Genomic DNA, 21,560 nt, shown 5'->3' with positions numbered 1-21,560 from the left:
TATTACCTTCATACCCCATATTAACACGTGTCAGTCATAACAGACGGTTGGTAACGTTAGGTAAATGCAATCTATATGCCACGGTTCGATTTTTAAATAAATACAATAAGAGAATATCGTAATTAAATATTGTTTTATTGGAACTGTGGGCCGTAAATTCGACGTTACCCGTCACGGAAGACACAGTCTCTCTACACGCCTCTAATATTTTTGTTCTGTCTGTACTGTAGCCATGCCTAATATTCAGAAGGTTTCTTTCCCCAGGACTAAACATTCGATTGTGGAGAATCGAACGGCGTACAAGGTGCACCTGAAGCTGACGATCAACCAATTCAGCAGTCGGGACCTGGGAACGTACATGTGCGTGTCCACCAACTCGCTGGGGCACGCCGAAGGCACAGTCCGACTCTACGGTAAGTCAGTCTTTGCGTTCGTCAATCTCTAGTTTATTTCTTCTTTATACCTGATACGTACAGATAGTCACAGTCTCGAGTTATAGTGTCAGCTGAAAGACCAACTGCTCTCCTCAACCATATAACGGAGACCGTAAAATTTCTATGTCGAGAGAAATATCGTATTTATACAACCAACAAAGCTGATCATGTCCAAACGTTTCGACATAACGTGCTGAAAATATCCTACTTAGGGACGATATATATATTTATAGAGTACGATATGTATTTTCCGTACATCTTATCTGGCCTATCTGTCTTCAGACTCCAGCCTTCAGAACTGTGTAACATAATATCCGGTAATGTTCTCGCTCCGTGTATAGTCCAAGGCCCTCTCAGTCGGAAATCGGCTCTTATATCAGAAGAATCAATATGAAAAAAAAATGGAAGGCAACCTGACCTCTACACTTTCAGAACTCGATAGTTCTATTGACAGCCAATGCTGATCTAACCATTAAGCAAAGAAGGCAGTCTACTTGGGCGACAAAATGGGGGGGGGGGGGGGACAAAACACGGAATGAATAATAAACGAAGGAGAAATAGCGTAAGACGGAATACAATAAGCGTCAAAAATATAGGATAAAACTGACAGAAGGAATAAATGTGCGTCCGCGGTTTTGTAAAATTCCACCTTGGCATCGCAAATGACTGATATATGTGTAGTGAAGTCGATAATGTGATGGTGGGGAAGGCGTAAGACATAATTTCATACTTGTCGATTATTCTTGGGTAAAAATAAAACATGTTTAAAATAACGTGTGTCTGCTTGTTTGGTTGTCTTTCTCGAAAGCAGTCTCGTGGTTCTCTGAATTACCGACTGAACTAAGGCTTTCAGGAACCGATCAAGCTGACTGACGCAGTGGTGTCATCAATTCAGGCGTTTAAGATTCAAATCACGACTGGGACACCGGGCATCGTTACAGGTTTGTGTAGGCTACTCCAGATACAGGACACGGCCATACATTTCCTGTTCCAATGTCATCACTATCTGTAAACGTATTCCACGTTGAAGATTTCTGTCTGGGTTGTTGCACCTTGTGGTATGGTAGATGTTTACCAACGTTTCAGGGGTCATACTGCCTCCGTCATCAGGGCGATGAGTATGAAGATTTCTGTCTTCTGGGTTGTTGCGCTGTGTAGTCTGGTCGATGGTAACCAACGTTTCAGAGGTCATACTGCCTCCGTCATCAGGGCGATGAGTATGAAGATTTCTGTCTTCTGGGTTGTTGCGCTGTGTAACCTGGTCGATGTTTACCAACGTTTTAGAGGTCATACTGCCTCCGTCATCAGGGCGATGAGTATGAAGATTTTTGTCTTCTGGGTTGTTGCGCTGTGTAGTCTGGTCGATGGTAACCAATGTCTCAGAGGTCATACTGCCTCCGTCATCAGGGCGATGAGTATGAAGATTTCTGTCTTCTGGGTTGTTGCGCTGTGTAGTCTGGTCGATGGTAACCAACGTTTCAGGGGTCATACTGCCTCCGTCATCAGGGCGATGAGTATGAAGATTTCTGTCTTCTGGGTTGTTGCGCTGTGTAGTCTGGTCGATGGTAACCAACGTTTCAGAGGTCATACTGCCTCCGTCATCAGGGCGATGAGTATGAAGATTTCTGTCTTCTGGGTTGTTGCGCTGTGTAGCCTGGTCGATGTTTACCAACGTTTTAGAGGTCATACTGCCTCCGTCATCAGGGCGATGAGTATGAAGATTTTTGTCTTCTGGGTTGTTGCGCTGTGTAGTCTGGTCGATGGTAACCAATGTCTCAGAGGTCATACTGCCTCCGTCATCAGGGCGATGAGTATGAAGATTTCTGTCTTCTGGGTTGTTGCGCTGTGTAGTCTGGTCGATGGTAACCAACGTTTCAGAGGTCATACTGCCTCCGTCATCAGGGCGATTCATCGCAACAACCTAGAAGACAAATCTTCATACTCACCGCTGTAAAAACCTTAAATCATACAAATCCCACGTTATTCTAAGCTCTATGTCCTCTACAGTTTAAGAAGCGTAGTTAAACAGACCGAGAACCCAACACACAGCTGCAGGTTGCAAACCTATTTCGTTCGTATGTATGCGTCGATCTTTTGGTGTGTGTAGAGAAACGAAAGGAACATCATCAGTTTGCGACGCGAGGCGACGCACATAAGAACAAAGTGAGTGCCATCATTTTTCCTGAATGGGGTCGCGGGCGACAGTCATTTCTTCAAACACCAAATGGTGCTGCCGCCTGTTGCGAAAGAACGATATGATAAGAAGTCAATCTGAAGGCAGGCATTTGAAGGAGAGCCAACTTGTTTCCTAGCATGAATATCGCGCCAACTTTGTTTATAATTAAGCTGCTTACTGAGTACCATTTGACTTCTTTTTCACATAAAGAAGTCAAACATAAATTAAATATTTAACCTGAAATCATATTCACAACGTATTACCGAGCGAGTAAACTTAGAGACTCCCAGTTCGAGTATCTGTCGCGTCACGTTAAGTTCCTAGGTCGTACAGCTGATGTCTTATTCATCTTCCCGTATTAAACAACAAAGTCTTGATGTAAGTTGTGTCCATTTTATTAGTCAAAATTACCTTTCTATGACTATTCTGTATCAAGGATCGATGTACACATGATCTTAGCCACCAATAACGTGTTGCGACTTTCCAGAATCTGATGATACTTTGCTGAGTCGAAAACAAAGGAACTTTTCGAAGGTAATTGGTATAAATATGAAATGTTTATTTGCGGATTTAATTGTCTTTACTGCCAGTATGATGATGAAGTAGAGTGGGCCTATTTTATGCGATCCTGTAATTGTGCATGACGTCCAAGTTATAAATTTGTAATTTTCACTAATAGTTAATTAATTTTAGTTTTCTACTTGTAGTAATTGCATCTAATTAGTTAATATACTTTCCCCACCATCACTAAAATAATTTTGTGCTCATATATCAATCTTTTATTAGCTTCAGGTGTATTGTCAGGTAAATTTTAATATTACCTTACTTCCCTTTCAAATTTCAGTTCTTATTCACTATTATCCTGACTTTACATTGAAAAGTTTAAAATGCTTTGAAAGAAAAATCTTTCAAATGGAGGTTCATAATTCCACTCTTTTAGCACTAGTCAGTCTGGTGCACTGGAATTATTTAAATCCACAATGTGACAACGCTTCGTTTGATACACCAGGTGATAAAACTTTAAATGACATAATGTAGAAATATCTGTAATCTCATACGAATGAAACTGACATTACAGGGGACTCCTGTCTTCCTCTGCTCTGTCTGTCCTTATATTTGACATATCGAGTGTACTTGGGCTAGGCTACGGTGTATGATGTCAGCTTGAGTACAGAACTCTTAAAAGAAGAACGTGCACAGATACGAAACACTGAACTGGAGCAGAAGGAGATGACAAAACGAGAAGGATAGGGCATTGAAGCGTAGAAACGAGAGAGTAAGAAAAGAGATATCGAAACAAAGTGGTCGATAGTGTGGAATAACGGGCAATAGGCTTTCCTCTTCACGTACCCTTCGCCGATTTTATTGCCAGACGTGACATTCGTGCGAGATATCGAATGTAGAAGAGAGAAAATCGATACTAGTTGCACACGGAATGCAAAATGTAGCATAGCTATACCTTATCCAGTGTTAGAAATTCCTTTACTTCAGGCTGAATAAAACAGGGTAAATCAAGAACAACCAGTATATTTCCCTTCCTGGTTACTGATACTACCTCTTCACGGTTTTATTCGTTGTCACTTCAGTATCACACCTGCAGCCAATCTTAGGCAACGTGCTTCGCTTTGTAGAAACCTCCACCCGCAACACACACGTTGCAAAAGCAGTTGGTGTCTGCCTCCGTATCTTATTTGGATTTCAGCTTCGGTGCTTCGGTACACCACCATGGGACATTTTCTTCCATACCGAAGAGTCCAGAAACTCACTTCCCAGAAAGTGCATACACCTACGTACCTACTGAACCGTCTGCCATACGTGAAAGGCAAAAGACTTCAAAGTCAAACTACACAGGTCAACTATACCACATTTTCCGCAGTATGACTGCCCAGACAGACTTGAATCAGCGACCGTAATAACAGGTCCCGGAAAAATTTCATCATCATCATCATTCACGTCGACCACAGACACAGCCTCAGGTTGATGATAACTATTTCTCTGCTGAACGTTGTCGTGTGCGAATATTAAACTTCTTTTGTTGCCAAAACCAGACGCTCGACGACAATTTCACGCAATCTGATTCCAAAGCATATGAATATGACATATTGCAGACGGAAGTTGTACGATTCCAATATATGAATATTTCCTTCCATATGAACATCTGTCTTTCTGTTTATATTTATACACGCTACAAATATGTGTTTGTAAAAGCCGGCGACTTCCAAATACGCATACATAAACATAATTTCAGTGTGTGTACAAGTGAAAAATATGAAGATGGCTGTCTTCTGAGTTACTGTGCCGTGTAATCTGGTAAACTTTTATCGACGTTTCAGATATAGTTATTCCCTCTATCATAGGAACAATCAATCTTCAAAAGATATATGATGCCATACATTTTTACAGTCATTAAGAGAACTTAAATGCAGAAAAATAAATTGAAATGCAAGATAAACTGTTTCTCATGATATTACTATAGAATACTGAAAGGAATCTTCAAAATGTATTACTTTTTACGCTAGCAACATCAATTTCATACCATTTATGTGTATGACACAGCTTTCTTTCATTTTACTTAAAGTTATGTTTTTCGTTCCTGCAAAGTATGAATGCAATGAATTCCATATATACACTGTTTTAATACAGAATATTATCAATTACAAAACATAAAATAAACAGCATGTACATTCTTAATTAAATATTCTCACGATATTTTTCAGAAATCAAGGTAGCAACGCCTTTGCCCATCGGATCAACTGAAAATCAAGTAGTGACAGTATCAGGTAAGATGTTCTACTTAGTTGCCTCAAATATTACTTTCTATATTTGGAAATAAACACAAACACATTAGGTTTGAATTTAATATAAACGAAACATCTATATTGTTTTAATTTCAAAATATGATTGAGAGTAAAATCTGAAACTTACTTTCTTAATCCACATACCGAAACTTTTAAATTAGGTACAAATTTTAAAAAAAAATCCCTGATAGCATGAAGAGCTATGGCGAGTAATTTCATAAAACAAATGGCCATAATCAGCTGCGTTCATTTGTGAATAAAAACAAAAAACTTCTATATTTCATGTGGAGTTAGATGCTGTTTACTATCTATTTATTTATGGTAAATTAAACGACGCTGTCAGTAGCTCACACTATATAACATCGAATGATAAAATTATTAATACATAATGATTCGGAAAGGATATGTAAGGAAGCGATTGTAGCCTAATTCAATGCACTATCCCATCATTTGCCAGAATGAGGTGGGAAAAGCCAGGACAAACCTCAGTCAGGGTAACCAATCTTTGGGGTGAGATTTGAATGTTAAATGTTTATAGTTCCAGAAGTCGAGGTTACTGGTGCTGGAGGCTTGAATGATGCAGCCAATGACATTATTCATACAACGATCGGTGAGTAGTTCGTACAAATTATACGAAACAATTAATGTTCACAACTAACATGAATATTTTTTAAAAGGCGTGATTTGCATAAAAATATATTACAACTGTGCCCTTGTTTCTCGTGCAGCCCCAATGCAGTCCATGATGGAAGAATCGGTACTCGACCAAAGCTCAACTATGCAGGACGTCCAGGCCGAGAGAGGAGTGAACTCTGGAGCACAACGGGGCGCAGCCTGTCGGGTGCTGGCAACATTCATGGCCCCTTTCCTGTCCGTGCTTGTTCATGTGGTCAGATGACAATGCCAGGCTGTCTTGGGTGCACTCAAATAAGTGTGTCTTGTGTATATGTGCATTTATAATATCAACAACGTACGCTAGAAGACAAGACTCAGAGGCGATCGCATTAAACGTCATTTAATGACGATAGTCCACAGGGAATGAGAGGAATTTATGAAAATAAACTTTCGTCTTAATGATAGTTCACTATTACGTACGTGAGCGTGTGTAAGAATAAACGTAAATTTGTTTTTATTATAACACAACATTCAATAATCAGAAGAACAAAAATTAACATACATTTTAGAAAATCGAAATTAGGAAGATGAGTATATGTGATTCGTGACAATGTATAGCTAATTTTAAAGGATAAGATCCAATAGGATTATTTGCATTTATACAGCGACATCTGCATCGCAGCATTTACGTGAGTAATGTTTGTATTATTACATGTTTCGTAGACCCGGACAAATAAAATTAAAAGGAACTTTTCATTATTCCTTCCACAAGAAAAAGGCAGTTCAGTTATGGCTATCTGCACCCGTAACCGGGCGAGTGGAAATGCGTAAAAAAGAACGAATTAATCAGAACCTACAAAGATGGTCACAAAAAGTGTGACATTTCGTCACGAAGACAATTAATTTGTAAACATTATATTCTAATGCGAAGAGAGGTCCTTATAAAGACAGAAGAACGTTGCTGGCTCTATTTCTTACACATCCCCTGTATAAATCAAATTATACAGGATTTATAAAAAAAATGTAACACACACAGTATTATAATGTCGTACATCCTGTATTAAACATCAAGGAAAAAACAGCAGCATATGAATCGCTTGAAAGTGCTGGGGTGATAAAGATTACATCCAACAACGAATAATTTGTCTAACAAAATTCAGTGAAGCATTTAGAACATTTAGTTCCTGCAACGCTAATCTCGATGCTGGAGTATGAAACTCCTACTAAAAGACCAGTCTTGCATTCCAGAAAACACACCAGAAATAATACAGACAAATTTAAGGGACTTCGTAACTGAAGTCACCTGATATCATATATGTAAGAACTAAAGGAAATCGTCCAACGATAACAGGAAAAAAGTAATTGTTACAAGGACCACTGGACTGTCAACGTAGACTCTTCATTATTACGCTTCCTGCGAAACAAGTGAAAGTTGTGGGTTTCATGTTTGACACAGCTCATAAACACGAAGGAACCCTCCAATGGTTCCAAAACATCAGAATCACCCCTAGCGCAGTCTTTCAGTTCATATCCTAGTTAATAGATCAAACATATCAAAACGACGGAAGACGCAAGATTAGTGAGAGGTTTAGCATATCTCAGTGCAATGAAGCAGACCCACAAAATATATCCTTACGAAAAAAAAAAATAACAGCCTGACCACAGTATACCAGTATAACTACAAATAATTTGCATGACGAATTTTAAGTGTGGTTTTAACAGCAAAAGTAATTAACTATGTAAAGGGACGATAAAAGAAAAGACAAAAAATGCTTCCGAAACATAAGTATGTACTTTGAAATGGAAATAAATATTTGGGACGTACCTGAAAAATATCTTCCTTATATATTTCTATCTAGACTAAACACTTCATTTGGAAACACAGGTCACATTCTCCATACATAACACATACATTTTCATGTCTAGCAGCTTCAAACATCGACATAATATAAATTGGGATAAAAGGCTAACTGAATTTTTATGTAATTAATTTTGTACGTGAAGCGCACATACGCTAGTTCTTTGTCTCTCTACACAACACTATTAAATTAATAAACGAAATCTGTTGTGATACCGAGACGCCAGACACGTAACAGACCTCGTGGGAATAACAAAATAGATAATTTTGTGACTTAACTCCTATCGTCAGACTGACTGCGGTCAAAATAACATGTCTGAGTAACTGCTGAAATCCCGTTATAAAGCAAACATTTCCTTTAGAATCTGTCATCTGGAATAAAACGAAAAAAAAAATATTCAGAATGACGAGCGATTCGGTTTCACATAACTTTCCTTGCCGAACTGTAAACGAATTTAAACATAACATTTAAATAAAGAAGAAAGATAATCCTCACGTTTTGGGTTCTAAATATTCACCTTCGGCTTTTCGTATCACAGTATCTGGAGACGATGCTGACTTCTAAATATATTTCAAACGAAGTAAAGTAAAAACTATGATATTTTAATATTAAAAATTTACATTTTAGCCAAATATATGACAGGGGACACATAGATCCAAAACGTAGTCCTACGTGCGGAAAATCTTTCTGCTGTATCCGATATAACCGTATCCAATCTGTTTTGAAATGCAGAGACAGGGATATTGCAATGATAAACATCTCCTAGCCAATCATCACATCTTCCTTCATCCAAAGCTCCCCTCCCCAATGAGTGATGCAAACATATTAGCTACGAGTAGCTACTTGTTAGCAGAGGATGTTACGTGGTAGTCCATATTGCTGAATCCAATTACCTCGTAAATATGAGGGCGTAAACCCGGGGTTAACAAGGAGCTTGACCCCAGTCGTTGCGCAGATCAACATTCCAGTACACTGCTCCTGCAATTCGCTGTATTCTGTAACCCCTACACACGTCACTGCTTTTAAAATATCCACATTCATGTGTGGTAATATAGCTCAGACAATGGATAAAAACCAATACAACTACGATGTAATAAATCAATTATTACCACACATATTTCGGAAACATTTTGTTACTTCGTTCCACCGTAACCAAGTGACAGACAATACAGAACGTCATGGTCGTTCTAAAGGTTCGTAATCCTGTTTTTACTCCGCAGCCCTCGTTTTAGAATATCGACCGGCACGCCAGCTATCACTGCTACAGTTACCATGGGATGGGACTCTGTCTCTGTAGAACTGGGCACCTAATGGGCTCCTTGTCCATCCTCCAGATGGCATGAGTGAATATGGAGAAGCGGTGTGATGATAAAGACAGGAGAAAACCTATCCCAGTGACACTTCGTCCACCGCAAAACCCTCATGGACTGACCTTGGCACGAAAATAGATCTCCGCCTTAGCTAAGGCACGACCTAACCTCCTATCTTCATTAAGGGTCCATATTCGCAATTTCGTCCGGTCAAGATGTATCGAAAACATTTCGTAGAATCTGGACATGGTGTTCAGGAGAAAAAGGTATCTCAAAATCATATGTTCGTGATACGCGTACAACCGCACGTTTTAATATCCTTCACAAACACCTCTGTAATTCATGAACAACGTCCACGTTGGTAATATATAAACTATCAATGAACTGAAACACGAACCAGTGATTCTGGACACCCGTAAAAAAGTATGGCGTGACAAATGCCACATGAATGTTTAGGGACAGGGAACTGAGCCTAATTCTGCACATGGCATAATGACGGCTATAATCCATCACACTACTGGACACTAAACCTATCATTCGTGTAATTAAAAGCGCCTTTCGGCCACACAGGGCATCTTGAGTGTCGTTTTAAACTGCCTACTCTTGCATTAGGTGACTGACTATTAATTATTATTGTGTAATTGTATTTAGCATTTTTTTTAAAATTACGTTTATGTTACTTTATATAAAACATATTAAATAATGGATACTCCACACAGTTTTCAGTTTTTCATAACACAGTATATAATCATCCTCAACACAAGTAGATACTGGAGTATATTTTGTCAAATATTTGACATTATACGGGCTTCCTGCCACGTGTGATTCACGCAGTGAATACCAAGACATTATGTCTATTGTTCCATTATAATTATCACTGTTATACATTGTGCGGCGACTGATTCATCTTATGCACGTAAAACTATTATTCCTTCCTCTCTCATCAGCTGCGTCTGGAAAGTGTACCAACGTATACAATGAATTTCTATGCATCTGGTAACCACTGATCCGCCAAATACCTATTTTATATTCGCTTGGTAATCGTATATGGCTTTAGTGACAACTTCAGTTATCCAGGAAACCAAAACGACCCGTTAGTGTGTGGGAAACGTTACGCTGCATCGTGTGTCCCGAATATGTTTGTATTCAATGAGTGCACCAGTGAGATTGTGAGTAATTCCATTATCCACACCAATTCCTTACTTCCCTTCAGTTCCAGTGAAATACGTCACTGATGTCCACATGTGGCGAGTAAACATACGATAACAGAACCGAAGGAACTACTCATATTTTACCATCTCCCTCGAGGTTAGCATCAGAAGCACTGCATGAATTCAATGAACGTATAACAACATTTCTCTCATATATATCATTCCTAGATTAAATGTTCCCCTCATACTCTTTATAAACTTTGTTGATGTATAACGGAATCTGTATGTTCACGACCGCTAATTTCGGTAACGGGATATTTCATACAATGAAATTCGACTGTCAGATAACTAGGTTTTCAGTAAGGGCTGAATACAAACAAAATCGAAGCTTAAAACATGATGGTTTCTCGAAGTCTTAAAGATATAGCACCTTATATTCTTATTTATCTGCTTAATATATAAATGAATAATTAGATTAAATTAAATTATTGTTATTAATGTGCTGTAACAACGGCCATAATGGTGAATACAAGATAATAATAACATAAAATACGTTTAACATGTATCATAATGATCATTCTGATATTTAGGATCAGTGGTGACTCATAAATGATATTTCCATGATATTTCACAAATATTTTATATTTTCATAGCGACATAATATAATGAATACTATAAACATTTTCATCATGTACCTTAATCATGGAAGAAAGAGGTTTCTTCCACCTACTTAACTATAAAGGAGCCAATGGGACGCCCGAAACGTTGCCCTGACAATGGACACAGCGCATTTCTGCGAAATTCGGGAACCTTATTACAATGATTCAGGGCGTTAACAAAGGAGGCTCTGTTGTCTCCATTAAAATGCATTCGAAGGTTAATGACGAGCGATTAACGCTTTTCTTCGAATTTAAGAGGTCCTGGATTCGAATTCCGGCTGAAAGACCAGCTGTCCTAAACAAAGCATTCATCGCTTTTCTTCAGTTCCCACAGACAACGGTCGGGGACAGAGGATGCTACAACTAGTAACCAGCAGTAAAAATGTTTTTACATAATGGGCATAACCTGTAAGTAAAGTGGAGTGAAAAACAAAGACAGGGAAGCCCCCAGTCATAAAAACCTAAGCAATTTCACGGAGTTCCAAGAAACAGCAAACAACCTCCATATACGACAATGTGACAAGTATAGCTCATAATCTGAGATAAGAAATAAATTATATTTTAAAATCTAGTGGACCAACCAATTTCTCTCTCGGCGTTGCAGACACGACAGAAAAGATGGTGCCCAAAAAATTCAAATAATTCTGGAGGTGCGTTCTATAGTTTTAGAAAAAAAAACTCTCTGCCATCTATTTGACCTTTCCAATATGGAGGGGCACGACATGCCAAGAATTCATTTGTTTTCTGCACGACCAACATGTGCCCGTAACGTAAGGAATGGCTTTTAGTGCAGTTCCAAAGTTAATTACTATGGAAGTGGCACGTTCCAAATAAAGATTTGTTGTCGTTAAGTCAACTCATACGTGCCACAAAAAGGCCTTTCCTTGAAGCCTATCTGTAAGTGCGTTCACGAATATCTCAAACACGTCCGAAAGCAATTCCACGAGCAAAGTGTTCTGTATATAAAGGGAACCCAAAGACACCTGCTCAGAAATTGACGGTAGGAGTGAAAGCATTACTCGTAATCATGCTAGCCAAGATTTTGTGCGTTTTTCTTCTCATACAGGTAGGACAACGTGAACCTCACTCTTTGCCTCCTGTTGTGTTTGTGCGTGTTCGTGTGTGTGTGTGTGCAAAACCAGTGTCTTAACCGGTAAAGGTATCGAGTATGGCGATGGCTCCCTTCTGGGGTTGTAGTCTGCTAGATACTGACCAATGTTACAAAGGTGCTTAGGCCTACAGCCTCCATCATAAGGACGATGATTCGCCCTGATGATGGAGGCAGTAAACACCTCATTATCTACAGGACTGCACAGTGCAACATCCCAGAAGGCAGCCATATTCTATACACGTATCTGCTGCTTCGGGATAAGCCATATTTCATTCGTCATACAACTTACATTAATATTTCATTGTGGTGTATTATGTATTTTCATATAAATAAATGTTGCAAACAAAAATGAAATTTTTAACACGTTAATTATTTCGCGTTTTCTTTAATTCACTCCCTATGAAGAGCCGTGTTTCGAGAAAAAAACGTGAAGTTCGATTTATGTTTCAAAAATTGTAAAGTTTGTAAAGAATAAAGTGAATAAATACGAATAAATGTTATGACATTGGGCTAAAATGTTTACTGCAGACACTCGGTATATAATTCTGTCGAAATCAGATAAACAGTTTCGGAAATTGACACATAACAGTACAAATGACTGCAATAATTAAAAAAACGTCAAATTTACTAACTGAAGACGTGGTGACGCCTGAAACAATCCTAAAATAATTTCATGTTTTGTTATTTGCAGGGGGTTATTCTAGCAGATAATTTAAATGGTGAGTATATACATAAATTTAGCTATACATAACTTAGTTTCTATTATACAGAAAAAAGTTTTATAGCTCCGAAAATTACATACATAGAGTGTAGTTTAAACTATTTATGAGTGTTTCCCTGAAATTCGAATGAGAGCTTTAGAGTTAATTTGAAATTTATGGTTACTGTTCAATGTAAAATTTAATTTGCCTTCAATGTAATTTCTTAGCTTTCTTCCATCTCCCAAGCTCTTTGGTTGAAATATTTATCAGTAATTATTATTAAATTAATACAGTACGAAAGTGTCAGGGTTTGATAGTGCCATTAATTTGCCTTTAAGAATAAATCCGACAGCTCATTAGACCAAGAATCTGATAATTCTACCCCTGGTGACGTACAATATTACATACTACCAGGTACAGCAAAGATAAAAAGTTCATAACAAGGCAGCAGTTCATTCTTAACAAACAAATGCTACCAGATTTTGAACTTAAATACAACGTTCTGGCGAACCAACAAAATTTCGTTTCATATAAGTTAACAGAAATATCCATTCATCTAAACTAGTTTATCCTAGTCTAAATTGAAATACCTGACGCAAATTAAATTAACATAACCTAACAACGACAGGAGTTTGTAGTTTTGTCTAGGAGAAACAAGTTCAGGTGGATCTTGGGTATTTCCGATAAAAAACGTAAAATATCACCGAATGACAAAAACTTGCCATTAATTGTAATCTATTTTCTACAGGCCTTCAAGCAACACGCTGAGAAATCAGTACACATATTGAAGAGTTCTCACAAATGTTATGTATGGCAATGTAACAGAGCTTCAGGGACAAACAAAATACGAAAAAACCTTAACCCATTTTTCCCACTTCAACTTCACAGCTCTGTTCCCTACACTCTGTATTTAAACCTCACACTGAAACCAAACGCCCTGTAATATAACACTTTTGATATATAACTATAAACTCTCATTTTTATATTATACGCGTGCTCAGACCAGTTTCTGGATTATTGTACGTAGTGTTTAAAACACTGCCCGTAAATTTAAATAATCTAGATTGTAACACAAATATATTCATTTAACCTCATACTTCACGTTTCAAACGAACCGTTTCCCACTTCTCACTTCTCCGAACTATGTGAAAATATTAATATCAAGCACCTTCTGATCTAACACTGTTTATGGTGTACATAACTAAAACCATAATTTCTATATTACAGAACCATTAGCAAAACTTGCCGGAGGGTTAAGAGGTACGTAGAATTATGAGTAAAAACATTAGCGTAAGTTTCGATAATTTAGATTGTGTTACTGTCTTACAATTTACTTAAACTGGTATTTATTGTTTCAGACGCTATATCTCGAAAAGTGGACATAACAGGTAACTAATTAAAATGTGCCAAGTAATTACAATTATATCTGAATTTAATTTATAAAAAGTTCTGTTTACATAAACTGATACATTATGAAATACGGTACCGCTCATGGATGGCTTAAAAGGGTAATCAATTACAAAATATGCTGATTAATTAGAACAACTATTTATAGATTTTACTTAAAGTAAACTCCATTATGGTGTACTTTTGGAATATTTTTCTTTCAAATATGGAAGGTGGTATCTTTTATTTCAGACACTATTTCTAAAGGAAAGCTTAACAAGCAATATATTAAATTAGATGCCGATTAATTTCAACTACCACTGCATTTGATTTATAGATAATTATGTTATATTATTGGAGTAATTTAATTTACACTGGTGTCTTCTATTTCAGATGCTGCACATCTTAAAGTTTATCCAACAGGTATTACATTACGTATGGTCATTAATTTGAACTTAATTTCGATTTTATCAAGATAAAACTCCATCAGAACCTTTAGAACCGTTAACTTAAATTAGTATCTTCTGTTACAGGCATTTTACCTCTGAGCGATCGCCTAAAAGGTATTTAATTAATAAGTTCATCCATTTAAATTATCCCTGAATATAATTTACATGAATTTCTATAGTTAATACATATCTACAACAAAATACTTTGGGACAGACGATACAGATATTAAATCCTTTATTCTACACTTCTAAACGAAGTTACCGTAAAATAAAACTTTCCAATTTGATACGTTAATTAAATACAGCTACTCTAAGCTTTTTATTTGTTTTAATTTCTATATAATGCTTCCAGTGTAGCCAGTTATCCTTCCCATCAGCCTGATAATAACATAGAAATGCACAGATCAAGACTTACTTAAATATTCCTTTACTTGCAGTTGCTGAAGAAGCAGCGAAGAACATGAAACGAACGAGTGTCAAGTAGTCTACGAGGAATAATGCGACTAAATAACGCCACTGTCACACAATGATATGTATGCCACTCAGTTTCGTCGTGGAAGAACAAAGGGCAGAGAGTGTTAATATTCCATACACAACTTTAATAAACTGCAAAAAAAATAAATTAAATTCTACAGAATTTATACCCTCAATCCAGTAAAACTTAACAAGGTGTTTCAATGTATATGAGGGTGATGAATGTAACAGTGATAATTGAACAAAATATACAACAATTCTTTTGCCTGAAACGAGGCTAAAAACACGTCATATGCCTAATATGCTACTTTATATTTTGCTTTTAGTTCAAATACAAGACAACAAATAATATTATGACACGAGTATACAATTCAAAGAACGTGCGTGTCGAAATTTCAAATTCGTGTGCACACCAACCCCGTTCCACGATTGGCCGATCACAGACATGTTTTAAATTCCACTCACATTCGCAATAGATCACAGAAAAATCAACCTCCCACAAACTCAACGGCAAATAAATTTATTACCAGCCCATCCACCCATTAAATAGAGTTTCCATATTTTCCGAATGTAATAAAATATATTTGGAATTTCATATAGCAGTGTAGTTATTGTTTTATTTTGGGCGCATTATTTTATTAGGCGCAAAAATTTTGTAATTATTCCTGCATTCAACCTCTTATTGATTTGCCTTGTGTTTTCCAAAGTATCTCCAAAAACTGTACATTCAAAAATTCTTATTTTTAACTCTTATAGCGATGTCATCTTGACATGTGCACGAACCTTCATACGTCTTTAATGGACTTACGTTGGTGAGACCAAGATATGGGTCCTCCTCTATCCACCGACTTATTCCAAAGCCGGATTTGCTAGTATTTCACAGCTGTTTGAAACCTGGCATTGCGCATGTATGATGAGCTACCGTAAGCTTCATCATATTCCACAAGTACATGTAACAGCATCTGTGCAGATCTGTCTTTACGGAATACGAATCTTTCCGAAGACAAACTCCAGATCTTGCGGTTAAATTTCGTTAGACTGTCCTATGGATCACATGCCACTCCACATTTTCGTCTACCAACAATTCTCTGACAGTTCACGTAATTTATTTTCACAAAATATTTAAATCCTGACCAGACAAAAAGTCGTATTCTTTCACTTATTATACCACAACGTCAACATGTAGGCTATTTGCTACGCCTTCCTTCCCATGTAAACGTCTGTTTATCTTTAAGTCTAGAACAATTATTAGTTATTTTGAACTTTTCAAAACTACAGACACCTATTCAAATTTACCAGAGAACTTGAGGAATCGCTGGTAGATAAAGTGACGACAACTCCAAAAATCCAAGTCTATCTAAAATACGAACAAAACATGAAATGAATTCTGCCATGTTCTAATTAACGAACTTTAAATTACGAATTTATATAGTTGCTAAGTTCAAATACTAAAGTTACGAGAGAACGTCCCGATAAATAGATTCAAACAAGACAACATTAATATGATTTATAAGATACAAAGATTTGTATGAAGACGTCATAAAACTCTTACCTCCAGTCCTGACGAGAAAATATACAACAACGTCGTTGCTGTAATGTGGTTAAGACTCACACAAGCGATACAGTTCTGATCCATAATTTATTCCTAAAGTTTTACAGAACTTCCGTAAATTATGGCCGTTTAGTTAACACTGTTGAAGGTGACATATCGAATGAGGGGAAAACAACGATCAGAATAGGATTTGAGACTTTCGCGGCGAGTACAATCAATGAAGTCTTCTCGGGCAATCAGCCCCGTTAACTAGTTACCGTAGTAAACCGACGTTTCGGGAACCAACTCTGTCTCAATCATCAGGGTTCTTATGTGACTGGACATCTCGGAAGTCGCGACTTCCGAGGTATCCAGTCACATCATAACCCTGATGATTGAGACAGAGTTGGTTCCCGAAACGTCGGTTTACTACGGTAACCAGTTAACGCGGCTGATCGCCCGAGAACATTTTATCGAACGATCAGAACTTTCGCTGATGCATTTCGAACTAAATTTCACTTTCGGTTGCAGTAATCAGGAGACGCAGATGAAAGAGACCTGTGCGGTGTAAGGAAGCATCTGGAATGATGACTAACAATTCATACATTATTTACTTATTTAAAGACACCTTATCAGTTGCAGGGACTATATAGCGTAAAATGGCATAAAATCAAAAATTTAGAAAAGAAATTAAACTTATCTAAACAAGAAAATCAAAATATAACTTGTTACTATTGTGTGCGTTTATTTTGAGTCTAGAGTGAATGTTCAGGTTATGGTAGAGAATAAGTTGCAAATCCACCCTCAGCTTCAGGATTAGCGACTGACATTTTAGAAATATAAGAAGATTTCTTAATAGTAAAATCTGCAAGTGACCAAGTGCCCCATACGTAACATTAACAAACGCGGACGTAAGACCAAGTTTTAAACCGAAGTGTCATTACTACAGCGGTCCAAGACTGCATACGTGTTAAAAGAGCGGATGTAAGTTTCAATCAAAACTTTATTAGAAAAGCCATGCATATTTAAAAATGTAAGACTCTGCGCTTGTACTATTAAGCAAAATATAATTTTAACGTCTTCAAGTCGGTACATAACCCATATGTTATTCCTCTCAACCTCTGCTGTGTTCTACTGGAAAAGCCCAAAACCACTGTGCCCACTGCTACAAAGTTTGTACATTAAATTCAGCAGACGGTAAGATAGCTCAACATGTCGTGCTACTGGCAACATGCACTGTACCACGACAAACAGTAAAACCTTTATCTGTACCAGCTAGTTCAAAGCGAAGTGCACACACGCGTCGCGGAAGACCGGACAACATTGCAGACCACAGCTGGAATCCATGACTGGCGAGATCGAGCACGTGTATCTGAGCCGAACCAAGTGGGCAAATCAATAACAACAAAATACCGAGAAATGTACAGTAAACGTCGTTAAACGAAGGTCCTTCGGATCAGGGTGCCTAAAAAATATGTGGACCTAAGAGATGAATTGGTGGAGAAAGTTGAAAATCAAGGACGTTGTGATGGGCGGTACATGCAGCGCGCAAGGGGGGATATGAGAAGTGCGTACAAAATTTTGGTTCCAAAGTCTGGAGTGAGTATTTCTTGTGAAGCTAGCAGTCGCTCAGCTACCAAGAAATTCCCCGGCTTTTATGGAACCTGAAACCTATTACCGTGTTAGCAAGGGCCTGCTAATGAATCATGTCCCAAGAGAGATGAATCCAGACCTTATCTTCATGCTCTGTTTATTTCAAATGCATTTTAATATTGTGTATCCTTCCACTGCACCTACATCTCGTTGGTTTTCAAGTTTAGAATTTGAGTAATGTAATAAAAATTTCAAAATTGAATTTGTACGTATAATTACAACCGTAAAAATCAAATTTAATTTTCTTCAACCTTGAAACGTCTTACTAAAATGCAGACTTGGCAAGTAAAATTCGCTCCCTCTTCACTGTTTTATCGGGATCGATTCAATTCTCAAATTTTACACGATTGAGGCCAGAAGTGACGATTTTAATACATTTTAAGTTTCAAGTCATGTCAGATAGTTACCTGCTTTGAGTTTTTTTTTATATTTCTGTTAGATAATGTGGAAATTTGTTTAAAATAATATTATATTTGTGTGTGCTTACGGAAAAATTGAGGAACGAAGTTGGATTCAATAGAATGATTTTCCCCACCCATGTAATGGTCTCGGAAGCCACCCGTTTTAAGTGGCCCGTAGTAAACACTGAATTTAACAAAAAAAACTAAACTTATCTAGAAACAATTTATGTAATGTTCGTAGCAAACAAAGCACTAAACTTTATTTTACATTCCTTTGTAGAAAAGCTATCCACTTTTACTACCAGATGCTGCTTATTTTGACGCTGAACTTCGTGGTTTTGTTCGATGTTAAAATTACATTCTTAGAGATAAAACAATATGGTCGTGACTAATTACAGTCCTTTTTCGCATATATAAAGGCTGGTAACACGCTTTTGAAATCATCAGAAGACACCATCGTACCGTACATCATGTTTGCTAACATCCTGAGCGCCATTTGCTTGACTGCCGTGGTAAGTTTAAACTTATAAATTGTTAAATATTCTAGTACTCTATGCACATATTTGAACCATAAGTACAAGAGAATTAATAACATATAACGGTCCGTGATTAATGCTTATGAATTACAAACGTAAATATATAATGCTAATTTCAAATTATTTTCTAATTTGTTTTGCTGGCAATCCTGTTGCGATTTCTGCTATCTCGTTTAGACACCACGTTGCATATTTTAAATAAACACACCTACTTCCACTTTCTAATAAATACAAAACGTTGATTTGTTATTAAACTCTGAAATATCTACACAGCAAGTGTTGGTAGCTTCGTTTGCTGTAAAGGAATCTGGGGCCTTATGGAATAATATTTATGACTGAGTTTATAAATTTAGACTTTCCCGGCATTCTAGACGGGAAATTTACTAATGAATGTTGTATTTCATTCCAGGTACTGCAGCACGCCGTTGCAAAACCAGGTTCGTATCCCTGCACTCTAAGATATACAAAACTAGTCAGACCCCCAAAATTCCTTCCCTTCTCCCCTAAGCAATTTTGACCAAATTTTTTTTTTAAATTTCCAGTCCGATACGTGACAGTGGAAAGTGGATAAAGGGTTAACTTCATAACAGAATTACCAGATATTTTGCATAATTTTCTAATAAAGTCTATATCTTTCATTAAATATAAAATACATAATTAGATTCTGTGACCAGTCTATATATTATTGTCGCTAGAAAATGTATCTCATATTCGAAAAATATTTTAGCACAACGGCCAGTATAAATTTTTAAAAAATCGTCAGAACAATTATTAGACAAAGAAAACCATGGATCCTCAAACCTGAGCAGAAACGCGGTCATTTGATCATTCCAGAAATTTATGAAGACGGTGTGGACATTCTCCTTAAAAAATCCGCTTCTAGTGAAATAAAAATGGTCGCAACAATTGTGACCAGTGAAAATAAATAACAACGAGGTCAAAAGCGTAGATTACGTGGCGTCGAATGATCAATGAACATTGAATTGGAAAGGATTTGGAGGAAGGCGATTGCGGCATTCGCCTGGAAGGTCTGAGGAAAACCACAAAATTCTATAACACGCCCGACGGTCTCCACGCCGAAATTTAAACACGGGACTTCCATAATTCGAATCAGAGTTGCTAACCACTCGACATAGACGTTTGGCGTGAACATAAGGTCCACTTAACATCCTTATGTCTCGTGAATGACCATTTTTCGTGAAATAATTTACTCAAAAATAAAAACCAATTCCTCTTTTATGGGGATTTACGTCCACTTCACATAACTTTCATAATTCCGCGTAAATAACAGACATTATGACACTGTGGCCCGAGTTCTCTTCCGGAGATATTTCTTACTGCCTCAGGTCAGTGGTTTACGAAACTTACGGAGATGGGAGGAATGATTCAAGGACTTTACCACAAGAAAACGTGCAAAGATCCATTCTCTGTATGCCAGTATTTTCTAAGACAAATTCACAAAATGCCGTAAAATGACAGTACCATGTGTTGTAATAGTTTTTCTCTCCTTACAGCTGAGCTGCTTCAGCAACCATACCCTGAAAAATATGGCGGACAAAGTGCATCAGAAAACATAAGGTATGATGGGCAAGGTCACGAAATACCAAAGCACTATGAGCCAAAATACGTGGGATATAATAAATCAGAGTATTTAGGATACGACAGAGCAAAATACGAAGGATACGATAAATCAGGACACTATGAACCACAACATGCAGTACACAATACACTAGGATACAGAGGATACAACAAGGCAGGATACGAAGGATACGACAGACCAGTCTACTATGAACCAAAATACGAAGCGCACAATAAATCAGCATATGAGGACACGAAGAAATACGATAAGGATATCATATATAAGGGTAGCTCTATAACAAAACATGAAGAAAGTAAGCTGTACTAAGGATACAACATGCCCACACAGTTACGAAACTCGCACCTCTTATGGACACTGGGCATATCAACGTAGAAGACATTAACATTAATATCCTGAAAAATTAATGTACTTTTATTCATTAAAAAGCAGTAAGAAATAAAATAAGCACACGATATGCGTTTTATTTTACATTGTACGATATAAGAATGTTCCTTGTGATTGGCCATTGTCTGCGATAAGAGGCGATATCTATAAAGATTCGGACGCTTGCCATATGTCCAACCTACGACAGAAAATACGATCGGAATAGGAAGTACTTTCTCGTTTGGGCCCTTTATAGAATACAGGTGATGAGGAATAAGCCAGAAAGAAAAATTTCCTACAAGAAAGCCGCAAAGAACCGGAGCATAACATATTGTCTCCATCTTCGGGGATGA

The 21,560-nt window shown here is 37.3% G+C and overlaps 2 protein-coding genes and 1 long non-coding RNA gene across 3 annotated transcripts in view; all 3 read left to right on the top strand.

Moving 5' to 3' along the window:
- The window catches only part of LOC110836992 (lachesin), a 170,185-nt gene extending 162,327 nt beyond the window's left edge, over positions 1-7,858 (top strand). The window contains exons 7-10 of the mRNA XM_022078750.2: positions 265-413; positions 5,328-5,390; positions 5,947-6,018; positions 6,137-7,858. Of these exons, the coding sequence (XP_021934442.1) occupies positions 265-413; positions 5,328-5,390; positions 5,947-6,018; positions 6,137-6,306 (454 nt within the window). The 3' untranslated portion in view covers positions 6,307-7,858. The remainder of the gene's footprint in view (positions 1-264; positions 414-5,327; positions 5,391-5,946; positions 6,019-6,136) is intronic.
- A 4,092-nt stretch (positions 7,859-11,950) lies between these two features.
- Positions 11,951-15,414, top strand: LOC147871231 (uncharacterized). Its single transcript, XR_015532624.1, has 7 exons — positions 11,951-12,068; positions 12,805-12,832; positions 14,042-14,074; positions 14,173-14,202; positions 14,594-14,623; positions 14,734-14,763; positions 15,087-15,414. It is a non-coding gene; the product is annotated as an uncharacterized LOC147871231 (long non-coding RNA).
- A 3,722-nt stretch (positions 15,415-19,136) lies between these two features.
- Positions 19,137-21,296, top strand: LOC110837008 (uncharacterized). Its single transcript, XM_022078753.2, has 3 exons — positions 19,137-19,220; positions 19,654-19,681; positions 20,759-21,296. The coding sequence occupies exons 1-3, from the start codon at positions 19,179-19,181 to the stop codon at positions 21,148-21,150; spliced, it is 462 nt and encodes a 153-aa protein (XP_021934445.1). The 5' UTR covers positions 19,137-19,178; the 3' UTR covers positions 21,151-21,296.
- Positions 21,297-21,560: the final 264 nt, after the last annotated feature.

This window comes from Zootermopsis nevadensis, unplaced genomic scaffold (genome assembly GCF_977971745.1).
Source record: "Zootermopsis nevadensis isolate Lab colony 2312 unplaced genomic scaffold, Znev_1.0 Znev_ptg000061l, whole genome shotgun sequence".
Taxonomy (NCBI): Eukaryota; Metazoa; Arthropoda; class Insecta; order Blattodea; family Termopsidae; genus Zootermopsis; species Zootermopsis nevadensis.
This window is presented reverse-complemented; position numbering and strand designations above follow the sequence as displayed.

What these genes read in the sequence shown, in the direction of transcription:
- LOC110837008 (XM_022078753.2), top strand. Translation starts at nt 19,179, where the DNA reads ATGTTTGCTAACATCCTGAGCGCCATTTGCTTGACTGCCGTG. An exon ending in CCATTTGCTTGACTGCCGTG is followed by an intron (nt 19,221 to 19,653) that starts GTAAGTTTAAAC and finishes ATTTCATTCCAG; the next exon opens with GTACTGCAGCACGCCGTTGC. An exon ending in GCACGCCGTTGCAAAACCAG is followed by an intron (nt 19,682 to 20,758) that starts GTTCGTATCCCT and finishes CTCTCCTTACAG; the next exon opens with CTGAGCTGCTTCAGCAACCA.